Source organism: Schistocerca americana, chromosome 2 (assembly GCF_021461395.2).
Source record: "Schistocerca americana isolate TAMUIC-IGC-003095 chromosome 2, iqSchAmer2.1, whole genome shotgun sequence".
Taxonomy (NCBI): domain Eukaryota; kingdom Metazoa; phylum Arthropoda; class Insecta; order Orthoptera; family Acrididae; genus Schistocerca; species Schistocerca americana.
This window is the reverse complement of record NC_060120.1, coordinates 580,440,728-580,454,638: the sequence shown is the minus strand read 5'-3', so window position 1 is coordinate 580,454,638 and position 13,911 is coordinate 580,440,728. Positions and strand designations below refer to the sequence as shown.

The window sequence follows — 13,911 nt, the reverse complement described above, 5'->3', positions numbered from 1 at the left end:
GTGCACATGAAACTTTTGTAACATTTTGAATTCATAGTCTAAGTACAAGAATGCCACAGAACATAATTACCTTCAGTTTTTTATACCTTGGTATGAAAGTAGAATGTCACTAAATAGTAGTTCTAAATGATAACATTTCAGACACGGAGAGGATATACACCATTGCTACACAGGAGATATGCCAAAAATATGGAAAGACTTTCACGTGGGAAATCAAGCAGCAGCAGATGGGTATGACGGGCAAAGAAGCGGCAGAACATATAATTAAAGCCTTAGAGTTACCAATGACAGTAGAGGAGTATATTACACAAGCACAGGCTTTATACCAAAAACTTATGCCGGAGTGTAACGTATTACCAGGTAGATATCTATTTGAAGTTATTAATTATTATAATATTCAGATTTATTATTGTTGTTTGTCACAGATTCTGAGAAAATATATGCAGAAGTTTTTGATTCTATTGCTGCAAGACACAAAAAGAGGTTCACGTGGAAAATTCATGTAAAAATGATGGGTATGTTGGAGGTAGCTGCAGCACAACTTATGATTGATGACCTTAATTTACCTATGAATGTTGATCAATTTTTGTTACTACAAAGAAGGGGTTTTATGAGATATCTACCACATGTTCATCTGATGCCAGGTATACTGTTCTATTAACTTACTTGTAAAAGAAGTTGTTGATTAATGTAATTTCCAGCTCGTAGGCTTTGTAGTGTTTCTTTAGTTAAAAAAAAACCATTAATTAGTAGTAATACATTTATGCATTCCTGAAACAATCATTTTGTCTCGTATAGATCTGACATAATTGCAACAGTGTTAGCTTTTTATATGAGGCGTGTTTTGTAAGAAAGTACCATTTTGAAATAAAAATAAAACAGAGAGACTTTTCTTAACAATTTTATTTTCACATGAAAGCCTGTACTTTAATCTACTTTTCTACATAATTCCCATCAATATGTGATGTATTTACATTTCTTGGTGAGTATTTGAAATGTCTCCTCCAATTGAGAACCCCAGTGACTGTGAAATGTAAGCTGCGATTCATTTTCTTAGTGTTAATGGCGTGAAACTGGATCAGTGAAGTGTATGGAAAAAAATATTATGAGCAATGGCATGGTACAGAAATGGGCAAAAGCCTTTAAAGATGGCCATACGAATGGGCATAATGAGGAATGAAGTAATAGACCTTTAGTCATTATTAATGATTTGGTGCAGAAAGTTGATTGTGAAAATGAAAGAGAACAGTTGCATTATGACTTTGACATCTGGTGAAGAGTTTCCTCAAGTGTCAAGAAGTGTGCGTTGTGCAGTTGTTGTCTAATCAGGCAACAGATTTATAGGAGAATGGGATTCAGCAGCTGATTGTATGATATAATAAGTGCCTTAATATTGGTGGGACTTATGTAGGAAAGTAGATTAAAGTACAGGATTTCATTTAAAAATAAGATTGCTAAGAAAAGTCTACTTGTTTTATTGTTAATTCACAACAGCACTTACTTAAAACAAGGTGCCTCATATCTTGTTGCATTGGCCTGTCCTTTATATTGAAGAGTACCACACTTTCAATAAACAAACCAATGGTTTTACAAGTTGTGCCTTACTCGTGAACATGTTTTCAGCGATCCAGGAAAATATTTGCTTTATTGTAATTCCATTCCTGCAGTCAAAATCATTAGCCATTTTGGCTTTGTCAAACAAATAAAATTGTGGTGTGTAATGAGCACCATTGAAGCATGAATACTGCACATGAAGAGAGGCACAGTAACTATGCCCATTATGTACGTAATTTTATTTGTTTGATGAAGCTGAAATGGCCAATGATTCTGACTGTGCTATCACATGAAATGGTGTGATATGTGTAATGCCAACACTTTTCTGCTTAGGTCTGAAGATGATCTTCACTGGCTGAAATGAATTACCTAATTACAAATACAGGGTGTTTCAAAAAGGACTTTACAACTTTAAAAACTCATATAAATTAATTCATAGTACCTACAGAGGTGATTGCAGTGTCAATTTGTAGGGAAACACATAAAGTTTTGTCTCGCGTAGTTCGCTAGTGCCAAATTGCACCGAAATGAGCATTAGCGGCAGTTGTGTTAAAGATGGCTGCCTACACTGGACCCAAGTGTGCTAACTGTGTGTTTTGGTTTGAAGAATCGAGGTCGAAGACAACAGTCCAGTGTAATTTCCATACCAAATATGCTAAAGATCCTCGTTGTAGGTCTACAATTTACGAGAGGCATAAATGTGCTCAGTAAGACACGGGAAATCACCAGGTCGTCCAAGCACATCTGACAATGTCATCGAGTGAGTGAGACTACATTTTGTCAACAGCCCTACATAATTGACTCGGCGCGCATCTAGCGAAATGCAAATACTGCATATGACTGTTTGGTGTGTGTGTTTGTTGAAAAAACATTTGCATTTTAAACTGTACAGTTTGATGATCATACAAGTAATAAAAGACACTGATAAAATTGCTCACAAGAACTTCTGTGCCGATATGTTAAATTGATAATGTGAGGATGAACATGCTTTGGACAAAACTCATCTTTTCTGATGAGTCGCCTTTTCACTTAATTGGCAAGATAACACACACAACTGTAGGATTTGGGGCAGTGAAAATCCACATTAGCAACTGCAACATGTTCGTGATAGCCCTAAACTGGACGTTTTTTGTGCATTGAGCAAGAACAAAGTGTACGGCGCCTTTTTTTCTGTGAGAGAACCATCATCGGGATAGTGTACCTGGATATTTTTGATACCGCAGATCGACAATGATGACCAAGAACGAAATGCTTACTTCATACAAGATGGTGCACCATCACACTACCTGGCTGATGGCTGGGATTTTCTCAGTGACCACTTTCCAGGTCAATGGATTGACCGTGATGCGCTAATTGCATGGCCCCCATGTTCCCCAGACCTGTCATCACTCGATTCTTTTTTTTATGTGGATTCATCAAGGATATCGTGTTTGTACCTCCTGTCCCGGCTTCTCTACCTGAACTCAGAGCAAGAATTTACGCTGACACTGAACGAGTTACACCTGCAATGTTACAGTAAGTTTGGAAAAAAATTACTTCCAGTGGGATGTGTGTAGGATAACCAGTGGAAGCCGCATACAACATCTTCAGTTTAAAGTAAAAAAAATTGATGTGTTTCCCTACAAAATAATACTAAGCCCAGCTCTATATCTTCTTTCAATAAATATATATGTATTTTTAAATTTGTGAAGTCCTTTTTGAAACACCCTGTAAACATTGTGAGGAAGATTGGAATTATAATAAAGCAATCACCAAGTGAGGCGGCCCAGTGATTAGCACACTGGACTTGCATTTGGGAGGCCATTCTGTTTAGGTTTTCTGTGCTTTCCGTAAATCACTTCAGGCAAATGCTGGGATGGTTCCTTTGAAGGGGCACGGCTAGCTTCCTTTTGCACCCCCCCCCCCCCCCCCTCCCCTCCCCTCCCCGTCCAGCCTGATGGCTGTCTCCAGTTGTTCGCCACTGATACATTGTCAGTAGGGAAGTATCATTACTTTATGATGATAACATGAATTAGTTTCATGTGGTATACTGAAAGTAATTCTTTTTGAATGTGGATAATTGCAATAATATGCCAATTAAATTATAATAAAATTAGTGCTAAACTACGCAAGCCTGTTATATTATTAAAATATCTAAGAGTAACACTGTGAAGCTGTATGGACTTGAATGAACACATGAAATCAATGGATGGAAGAACTGGACTTGTTGGAAGGATTCTGTAGACCTGTAAAGGTAATCACATTTGAGGTGCTAGTGGATCTGTTCCAGAGTATTGCCCATAAAAATAGGCAGACTCATTTATCTTTGCAACTATTTCAGTGGTAACAAGTCATCTGCAGGACTGTTAATTTTAAATTGTCAACTTTTCCTTTTTTTAATATAATTATGTATTTCTTGATGGGCTTTGAAAAGTCAAATAAAACTAGTAGTACCGATCTGTGTTGTGTGCATGGGGGGCTGATGTCAGTTTCACAGGGAACAGCGAAAAAATTTCGAGATTTCATGGGTTCCGGGTGCACTTGCCACTATTCACTATTCTTTACATGTTTCACCTTATTTCAGACTGTCTGTCTGTGTGGCAGAGCATGATGTGAGTTCGACTTGTGAAGATCAGTTTTCCAAGGTAGGTCAAGAGGGCCAGAGGGAAGGGATGGGAGGCACCTGGTGTACCATTGTGTATGCCCTTGCTATATAACCACCATGTATTAGGGTGTTATATAAAAATTTCATTCAAATTAAAAAAAAAATGAAAACTCTTTCTCTCACAACGTACACTCCACGTCAATAAAAAATGAGTATATGTAGGTAATAAACAATTGTCATTGTAAAATTTGAAGTATTCGTTAAGTACTGTATGCACATAAATCTAAAAAAAAGTTGGTGACTTGAATGAAGGAAACTGAGAGTACAATGGACTTCAGGTAGTCCCACTGCCCTTATGTCATGTCTTAGTGAATACAATATGGGGAACTGCTGGGATAGATTCATTTCATTTAATTTTAAAATTTTACTTTTGAACAACCTATTGAACTTGTATTTAGGAACTTAAACATTTCCATTGATAAATAGTATTTATGAAAGTTAAAATGGAAAGTATGGGCACTTTGTTTTCAAAAACACAGACTAGCATGTTGAAAAGTGAGTTCTAGCAAGTCAGGACTACTTGTCCTGATTTTAATACATAATTATAACAAAGTTCTCAGTTACTCTCTGTGGGCATAAATGATGTTTGCAGGGAACTACAAGTTGAGATTTTGTGAAAGGTTTGAAACTGAACAAGAACAGGCTAATACAATGAACAAAAGTATAATGAAACAAGGAATTAGTGACAGAGGTGGTAAAGAGAGATGGTGGAACAGGAACAAGGAACAAATGAGCACAAAAAAAAAAAAAATCATGAAACTGACTACATGAGGCTAATGGAATGAGAAATGGTGGCACTAGAACAAGGAACATCTGACCAGAAAAGAAAAAGGCCAACCAAACAAGACCGAGGTGGGAACGAGATATAACTGAAGAAGTGGTGAATGATCTTCCCTTAGAAGTCATTCGTTGATCCTTCAGTTCAGTTTAGTGAACCATTCCTTTCAGGCCTTTCCTGCACAAATGACCCACATCTATTACTCCATTGTTAGTAGCTCTTCCTCACGACACACTGCTGGGATCATACCAGGTCAGTACACACACAGTAATAAAAATATGGAGGGGATTGAAATGTGAATCGTTGGAAGAGAGACAGTATTGCTTTTATGAAGCCAGGAAAATTTTGGTAACAGGTATTCAAAGTAGACTGTGCAACAAATTTGCTGCCACTGTCATGTGTTTCATATGGGGTTGACATGAACAAAAAAAAGTGCCTTGTTGTTTTGTATTTGCTTATTCCCCTGAATTTTTGAAGTGTAGCTCATATGAATTCAGTCACCATTCACTCCTCAAATCCCATACTCCCTTGTGTCAAATTACCAGTAGCAACCTCTCAGAAGTGTGACAGTCCAGTTGGTGAATTGCTAAGACTCGTAAAATAATGGTTGATAAGAGTTTTGACTATTGTACTACATGTACCGCGCGTAAGAAAATAGTACTGCAATTACTGTTCTGCTAACTTACATTCCCCATAGATGAGTAGCATTTCTACCCTCTCTTCGTTGGTGTACATTCTACTCACACAACTCTTCAATTGGCGATGGTTTTCGGAATGACGCATGTGCATTCTACTTATGTTTACATTTGTCATCTGTCAACATCAGCACGTGGATGTGTTTCATTATCCTGAGTACCTGCACTAAGCGCTGGGAGCATCAACGTCAATATTGTGTTATGTAATTAATAACGTTGTGTTTCAGTAAATGGTACACTCTGATACATTTTTGAATAGGTCTTTAGGAGAGGAAGTGAATTACTGAATAAAAAATACAGGGTGCCATTTAAAAGGCATACCGCTGTTCATATCTTTGTAAAAAAAAAAAAAAAAAAAAAAAAAAAAAAAAAAAGCTACAACAAAGGCAATCATACTGACTGATGTCCTCCTGATGGTTAAAGAACATTTGCTTGAAACATCTTGTAATTTGCATCTGGACAAACAGTTATTTGTGGTGGTCAAGATAAATGGTACACCCTGTATATGTATATATACTGGGTGGAGAAAAATTATGTCACGAAATTTTAACCGTGGATAGCTTATGCCGGTAGAAACCAAAACTATTAATGTTGTGAAGGTCAACAATGCATGATTTTTAAACTAAGGAAGCTTGGTGCCACGCGCTCTGATTGGCCGCGAGATTGCCCTGTTGCCGAATGCTCTGGACAACACATGACCGTGAATGCTATGCCTGCCAGAAATTGTGATGTATCCAAGACGGCCTGCATGCTTGGTGGTGGCGCACCAGCCTTCCACTCTGGACGCCTGGGGGTGAATTCGCCAGGGTCCCGACACATCCAGTGTAGTTTCATAATAAGACATACAGGGAACAAACCCATCAACAGCTGTTAGTTCACGTACAGAAAGTCTTTTACAAATTATGTTGGCCCTGAAAAGGGCCTTCTTTATAGCTAGGATATTGTTTACCTAAAGCTTGATCTAGTCTAGCATTGCCCTCAAGTGACTGGCGGCATGTTGAATGCAATCCTCTTAGTGTACCGTATTTACTCGAATCTAAGCAGCACCTGAAAAATGAGACTCGAAATCAAGGAAAAAAAAATTTCCCGAATCTAAGCCACACCTGAAATTTGAGACTTGAAATTCAAGGGGAGAGAAAAGTTTTCGGCCGCACCTCCAAATTGAAACAAAGTTGGTCCATTGTAATATGAGACACAATTTAGGTCAAACGGATGACGATAAAGCTGCAGTAGTTTGATTCGAGTCGTAAGCTTAGCAGTTAAGCTTTACCAGGTAGCCATTGCTATGTGTCAGGTGCTCCATCCCTATTTGTAAGGGTACCCTTCCTTTTTCACGTCCTTCGTCTGGTTTGAATTGATTGCTTATTTTTCTTTGATCTGATAAGTGCCGTTCTCTTTGTTGTAGGTGTTTACGTCACTCTAAGCTGAAGATGCATTACTGTACTGTGTCATGCATTGTTTGTCGCATTCTGATAATGAGTGTTTACAGCCTGTCGCCGCTTACGGCATGGCTTGCTTTTGTGCACGCTACTGTCTCATTAGCGAAACTGTGGCAAGAGACTGCAATTTTTTGTTACTTACACTGCTGCTTTCTTGGATAATGATCAACAAGAACCAAATAATAGACTGCGTATGATAGGTGATGTTCTCAACGATAGTTTAGCAAAAATTTTTCTCCATTTGAAAATCTTTGCAGACGCCTCTTTAGTACATTACATTCTGCACAGAAATTAGAGTCATCTTAGATTTAAGAATCTAGTCAGTTGCCGTGCTTCATTTCTGACTGTATCACTATTAGGCATAAGAATAATACGAATATAAACATGATATGAGATGTATATTCTTCCGCATTTGCTTGTCTCACTCTAGTTTCGTAGTTTATTAGGCAGACAGGATTTAAATGAGATAGCAGCAAACACGAAAGAATACATGGCAAAATGTTTATATTCGTATTATTCTTATGGTGAAAAGAATAGACCCACTGCATGTGATTCACAATTCATAAAAGTTCCTATTAGCAACCATCTCTTCTCACAGGTAGGAAAAAATTCAGAACGTAGAGTTGGCCATATTGACAAACATCCCAAACAGTCTTGCCAGTCGGATTTTCGTAGTACATTGAAATGCTGCTACATTCGAAGATCAACAATACAGAATTTGTATTTACTTCGTTAGGTAATATATGAAAATGCAGTGGTCTAAATTCGGGGTGGAGAAAAAAATCTAGCCTTCCATTTTTTTTTACTGATGCAGAGGTTTTGGCGCCAGTATTTATCTTCGTGCCTGCAAAGCATGCCTGTGTAGCGCTACATATATTCAATGGCAGAAGTTAGTTGTGGCGGCACCTACCAACATTTTTCAGAACTTCTGCTTACTTTGCACTCGATTCTAAGCCGCAGGCGGTTTTTTGGATTACAAAAACCGGAAAAAAAGTGCGGCTTAAATTCGAGTAAATACGGTATGTGTGAACCGACAACCGTAGCGCTGCTTGTCAACCAACGAATGGCAACAGAGCAATCCCACGGCCAATCAGAGCATGTGGCACCAAGTTTCCATAGTTTAAAAATGGTGCATTGTTGACCTAAACAACATTAGTAATTTTGGTTCCTATGGGCATCAGCTATCAACGGTTAAAATTTTGTGACACAATTTTTCTCCACCCTGTATTTCATAATAATTACTTGTGACTTGGTCCAGCTTTGCATGGGTAGCCCACTGCATAGAGTCCACAGGCCCACTGCATAGAGTTCTGAACAAAATTCAGAGAACAATATTGTATTGTATTGTATGTTAACCGGAGACCTAGAAACGATGGAGAGGCTCCGGCGCAACCGCAGTGGTCCACAACCCTACGACGACTACCGCAGTCCACTTCACCCCTCCGCCGCCCCACACCGAACCCAGGGTTATTGTGCGGTTCGGCCCCCGGTTGACCCCCTCCCCCACCTGAGAACGTCTCATGCCAGACGAGTGAAACCCCCATGTTTGCATGGTAGAGTAATGATGGTGTACGCGTACATGAGAACTTGTTTGCACAGCAATCGCCATCATAGTGTAACTGGGTGAGGCGGAATAAGGGGAACCAGTCCGCATTCGCCTAAAAATCATCCACAGACTGGGCGGCTCACCGGACCTCAACATAAATCCACCGGGCAGATTTGTGCCAGGGACCAGGCGCTCCTTCCCATCCGGCAGAACAATATTAAGTAAATGAATATCCTGATTTTCATAAAACTTATGTGTTGCAAGCAGTGCACACAAAGAAAGTTGTCTGAAGGCATACATGTTGTGTGTTCCATTGTGGATGTTGAACGCAAATCTTGTGTGTGGGTGTGTGAGGGGGAAGGGGGGGGGGAGGCCGAATTAAGTATGTATTGGAGGCTCACTGAAGTGTCAAAAATAAAAGAAAAAACAAGAACAACACACACTAACTACATGTGTAGCTCAAGTTACAGCACTACTGTTCTAAGTTTAATACACACAGGTGCATCATTGAGACTCACTGCACAATTCTTTGTCATGAACTCTCTATGGCAGACTTCTCTATTATGCTACACGAAGCATCCTGCTCACATCTAGTTTTGATTCAAGAAAAGCAGGAAGCTTGAAGTTGCGTCATGTGCTGTGCTGCTGAAAGAATGTACCGTATATAAACGAAGCAAAGTTGCTGAAGCTGCTAAAGTAGTTGTTCGGAAAATATTTTACTTGTAGCATTTTATAATGATATTTCAAATTTAAATAGCTCACTACCTGTTGCTCGAAGAATTTGCAGTGGTTTAAGAGTGTGCATTGTGATTGCTAATGGATTTGTATGTCCACGACCAATTTTCCACCTGGGGAAAGGTGAGCTACTGTGTAATGTGGAGTTCGAGCCACATTTCATTTCTGGTGGATCTCCATAACACTGAGAGAGAAATGCTAGGTTAAAAGACACCGCGAGAAAAATTACCCCAGGTGGGATTTGATCTCTCAACCTTTCAGTCCTCAGACCAACACAACAAATGCAAATTTGATCACACTTTCTGCACTTTCCAGTTACTGTTCCTCTCTCAAATTATGGTTGCTGTTTGCTAGGTGGCAGTGGAATCACTTTCACAACTTAACTTTAGTTCATCGTCATTCACACAAATTGTACAAAACATTTATAAGTTATACACACAAACCTTCTGCATGAATCAGTGTAGCTATTAGTGAAAAATCCCTACGGCAGTTCCTGATGTCAGCCGGCATTTATAGACTTCAGTTTACATATACAGAGACATTAATATTGACCTTTTTTGTTTTTCAAAAAAACTGATGTTGTCATCATTGATTCCTACAAATCATGTCGAATATTTTAGAAATGGAAAGAATTTAAATCATTGATCTCACTTCATTAAATCGTACAATTATACTGTAAAATTTTGTGCAATTAAATAACAACCTTAAATGCTTTGTAATGCTTTTAATTCACATATTACTCTAAAATACTGTTTTTGCAGATTAATAATCACGAAAATGCCTCTAGTAGGGCCCTCCTCACAATTTCAGCCTAGGTATATCTAGATCCTAAATATAGCCTAGGGTGTAGACGATAGTTATAATTAAACTTTTGGTAGCTTGAAGATCTTCTAATTAAAAGTCTAAGAAGCCGACCTTACCTAGGGTATTGGACAGATCACAGATGGTGGATAGTGAATGTTCCATCAAATATGGTGGATAGCTGTGAATACAGAATAAGCAGTCCCAGACCAAGGCTAAACAAAACCAGATCTACTTTTCTTCTGTCTTCTAGCATGTGGCAAAGTGGTCAGCATCTGTTCACCAGTGGTGCAACTGAAATTTATATTCTGGAACTAACCCGTCAAGTCTTAATACTGTGAGTTCGCTCAGTGAGTCTACTCTACATAACGTGATACCAGTTGCAATCATCGTGGAGCATTTTGGTAATCACAATATTACCTCAGATGGTTAATCCACCGCCAGTATTACTGGTGCAGCTGGTCTGTCGGGTTCTGGGGTGGCCAGGTTAAAATGCAGTGTGATTTAACAGAGGAAGTCAGAATAATCTGGCCAACTTAAACCAAAACAAATACATTTTTTGCAACACTTAATATACAAACACTGTTGCAACCAAGTAAACTTCATATATCGAGAGATACTGTGCTGGCGTAAGCTGTCGCAAGCACACCGGTCGGCAAAGAGGCAGCAAGAAGATCGATAGTAGGCACTGGATCAAGTGCACCTATCGGGAGAGAGACCAAAGACACTCACAAGTAATGCAGCGCCAATGCCCTTTTGACCGCAAGTATTTAGATATCCGCCGTTGACTGGAGGGCACAGTCTCAGATCAGGCAGTCTCAGTCAATATCGCAGTCGCTCAGTCACTAGCTCAGTCACTGGCGCACTAAATCACATCCTAGTTTGGGGTCTGTCATTTATCGCTTAGTGGGACTTGTACTTCACCAGCAGTGAGGCTAACATGGACTGTAGAGAAGAGCTTGTACCACAACACATGCACTCTTAAAGTTAAGTAGCTTCCTGTTTATATAAATAAAGAACCAGGTTAATACCTGTGTGCAGTTATATAGTAAGAAGAGGATATTGGCCACCAAACAGCATCCTCTCCCTTGATTCCTATGGTGCAAGACTCAAGATACAGTAAAGGAATAGAAGAATCAAATTTTGGTACTTCAAGAAACACGAACGACAGACAGTAAGTAACACCATGGATTTTGGCAGCTACTGTGTTTCTTTCTTATTTTTTATTTATTTATTTTTTTAAGTAAAAATGATAAAGGAATACTTAATTATACACCACATCTGGGAGTTAAATTTAATACCTGAGGTAAAGCCCATTAATAATAGACTAATGACAACTTCTCGTAAATTCACAGATAAAGAACGCCGGTCAATGAGGATAACTGTAAAAAATCTGAAGAAGTTAATGAAACTTGGGAAATGTTAGAAAGCTTCATCTCGAAAATTCCCTCAAATGCTGTTAAAATTTCAATGGGTGGTTTTAATGCTCAGTTAGGTAAAGAGAAAAAAAAAATACAAGAAAATTTTGTTCGATGGATTTGTTGCGCATAAATGGACAAACCAAAATGGCCAAAGACTTATTGAAACATGCAACAAAAAAAAAAAAGTCAGCAAATTAAAAAAAAAAAAACTCTCTAAACAAAAAACTTTGCGGGCACCCAATACATCTATTGGGAATTTCAGATTGATCATGTAGCTACTTCATAGCCTAACTACAAAGAAATTTAAATGTCCAAGTTTGGAAATTGGCTAATATTGATTCTGACTATTATTTAATGCAAATAAAAGTAAATCTTCAACCAAAAAATACTTTTCAAAACAAAAAAAATGTTATCCCAAAATTTGATGCTGTTAAAATAACCCCAACTCTGTTGTTGTGATCTTCAGTTCAGAGACAGGTTTGATGCAGCTCTCCTTGCTATTCTATCTTGTGCAAGCTCCTTCATCTCCAAGTAACTACTGCAGCCCACATCATTCTGAATCCGTGTAGTGTATTCATGCCTTGGTATCACTCTGATTTTTACCCTCTGCACTTCTATCCAATATTTTCTAGTCAAGTTGTGCAACAAATTCCTCATCTCCCCAATTCTGTTCAGTACCTTCTCATTAATTACGTGATCTACCCATGTAGTGTTCAGCATTCTTCTGTAACACCATATTTCAAAAGCTTCTATTCTCTTCTTGTCAAAACTAATGTGTACTCGATGTTATCAAATTCCTCTGTTTCGTAAATGCTTTCCTTGCCATCGCCAGTCTACATTTTATGAGGGTCACTCCAAAAGAGATGCACACTATTTTTTTAAAAATCCATCTTTTATTCTACATGTTTGAAAGTTTTACAGTGTGTAGATACATCCTTTACGAGCAATATTTTCATTTCTCCACTTAATTTCCATCCCTCTCAACTGCCTTACGCCATATTGGAACCAGCGCCTGTATACCCACACGGTAAAATTCTGGACCAACCTGTTGGAGCCACTCTTTGGCAGCATGCACAAGAGTGTCATCATATTCAAACCTTGTTCCATGAAGAGAGTCTTTCAGTTTCCCAAAGAGATGATAGTCACATGGAGCCAGGTCAGGACTGTAAGGTAGGTGTTTCATTGTTTTCAATCCGAGTTTTGTGAACGCTTCCATGGTTTTTTCACTGACATGTGGCCGTGCATTGTCGTGCAACAGCAAAACATCCTGCTTTTGCCGATGTGGATGAACACAACTCAGTCGAGCTTGAAGTTTCTTCAGTGTAGTCACATATGCATCAGAATTTATGGTGGTTCAACTTGGCATGATGTCCACAAGCAAGAGTCCTTCGCAATCGAAAAACACCGTAGCCATAACTTTTCCAGCAGAAGGTGTGGTTTTGAATTTTTTTTTTCTTGAGTTAATTTACATGATGCCACTCCAATGATTGTCTCCTCGGATGATGGAGCCATGTTTCATCACCTGTCACAATTCATCCAAGAAATTCATCTCCACCATTCTCGTACTGTTCCAAAAGTTCGCTGCATATTGTTTTTCTTGTTTCTTTGTGAGCCACTGTCAGCATCCTGGGAACCCACCTGGCACAAACCTTTTTTAACTCCAACACTTTCAGTATTCTGCAAACACTTCCTTCCCCTATCCCAACATAGTGTGACAATTTGTTCATTGTGATGCATCTGTCAGCAGTCACCAATTGTCTGGAGTGTGTGCAGTACAAGGCCTGCCGCTGCAAGGACAATCCTCAATATTGCCGTGCCCGCTTTCATCATGTAACCTGTTTGCCCACCGACTAACGGTACTGCAATTGACAGCAGCATCTCCATACACCTTTTTCAACCTCTTCTGGATGTTTCCCCACTGTCTTGTTTTCACAGCACAGGAATTCTATGACAGTATGTTGCTTCTGATGAACGTAAAGTGTAGCAGCCATCTTGAAGACATGCTGTGGTGGCGCCACCCGCGGGAACAGGTTGAACTAAGAAACTTCCTGGCAGATTAAAACTGTGTGCCCGACCGAGACTCGAACTCGGGACCTGTGCCTTTCGCGGGCAAGTGCTCTACCAACTGAGCTACCGAAGCACGACTCACGCCCGGTACTCACAGCTTTACTTCTGCCAGTACCTCGTCTCCTACCTTCCAAACTTTACAGAAGCTCTCCTGCGAACCTTGCAGAACTAGCACTCCCGAAAGAAAGGATATTGCGGAGACATGGCTTAGCCACAGCCTGGGGGATGTTT

At 39.2% G+C, this 13,911-nt stretch overlaps 1 protein-coding gene across 2 annotated transcripts in view; it reads left to right on the top strand.

Annotated features, from left to right (window-relative positions):
* The window catches only part of LOC124595070 (pseudouridine-5'-phosphatase-like), a 136,624-nt gene that overhangs the window by 25,180 nt on the left and 97,533 nt on the right, over nt 1-13,911 (top strand). The window contains exon 2 of one of the 2 annotated variants that reach the window (XM_047133652.1): nt 426-644. In XM_047133652.1, coding sequence (XP_046989608.1) covers nt 426-644 — 219 coding nt within the window. Of the gene's footprint in view, nt 1-141; nt 361-425; nt 645-13,911 lie in introns of both variants that reach the window. The other variant, XM_047133651.1, reaches the window with a different exon arrangement.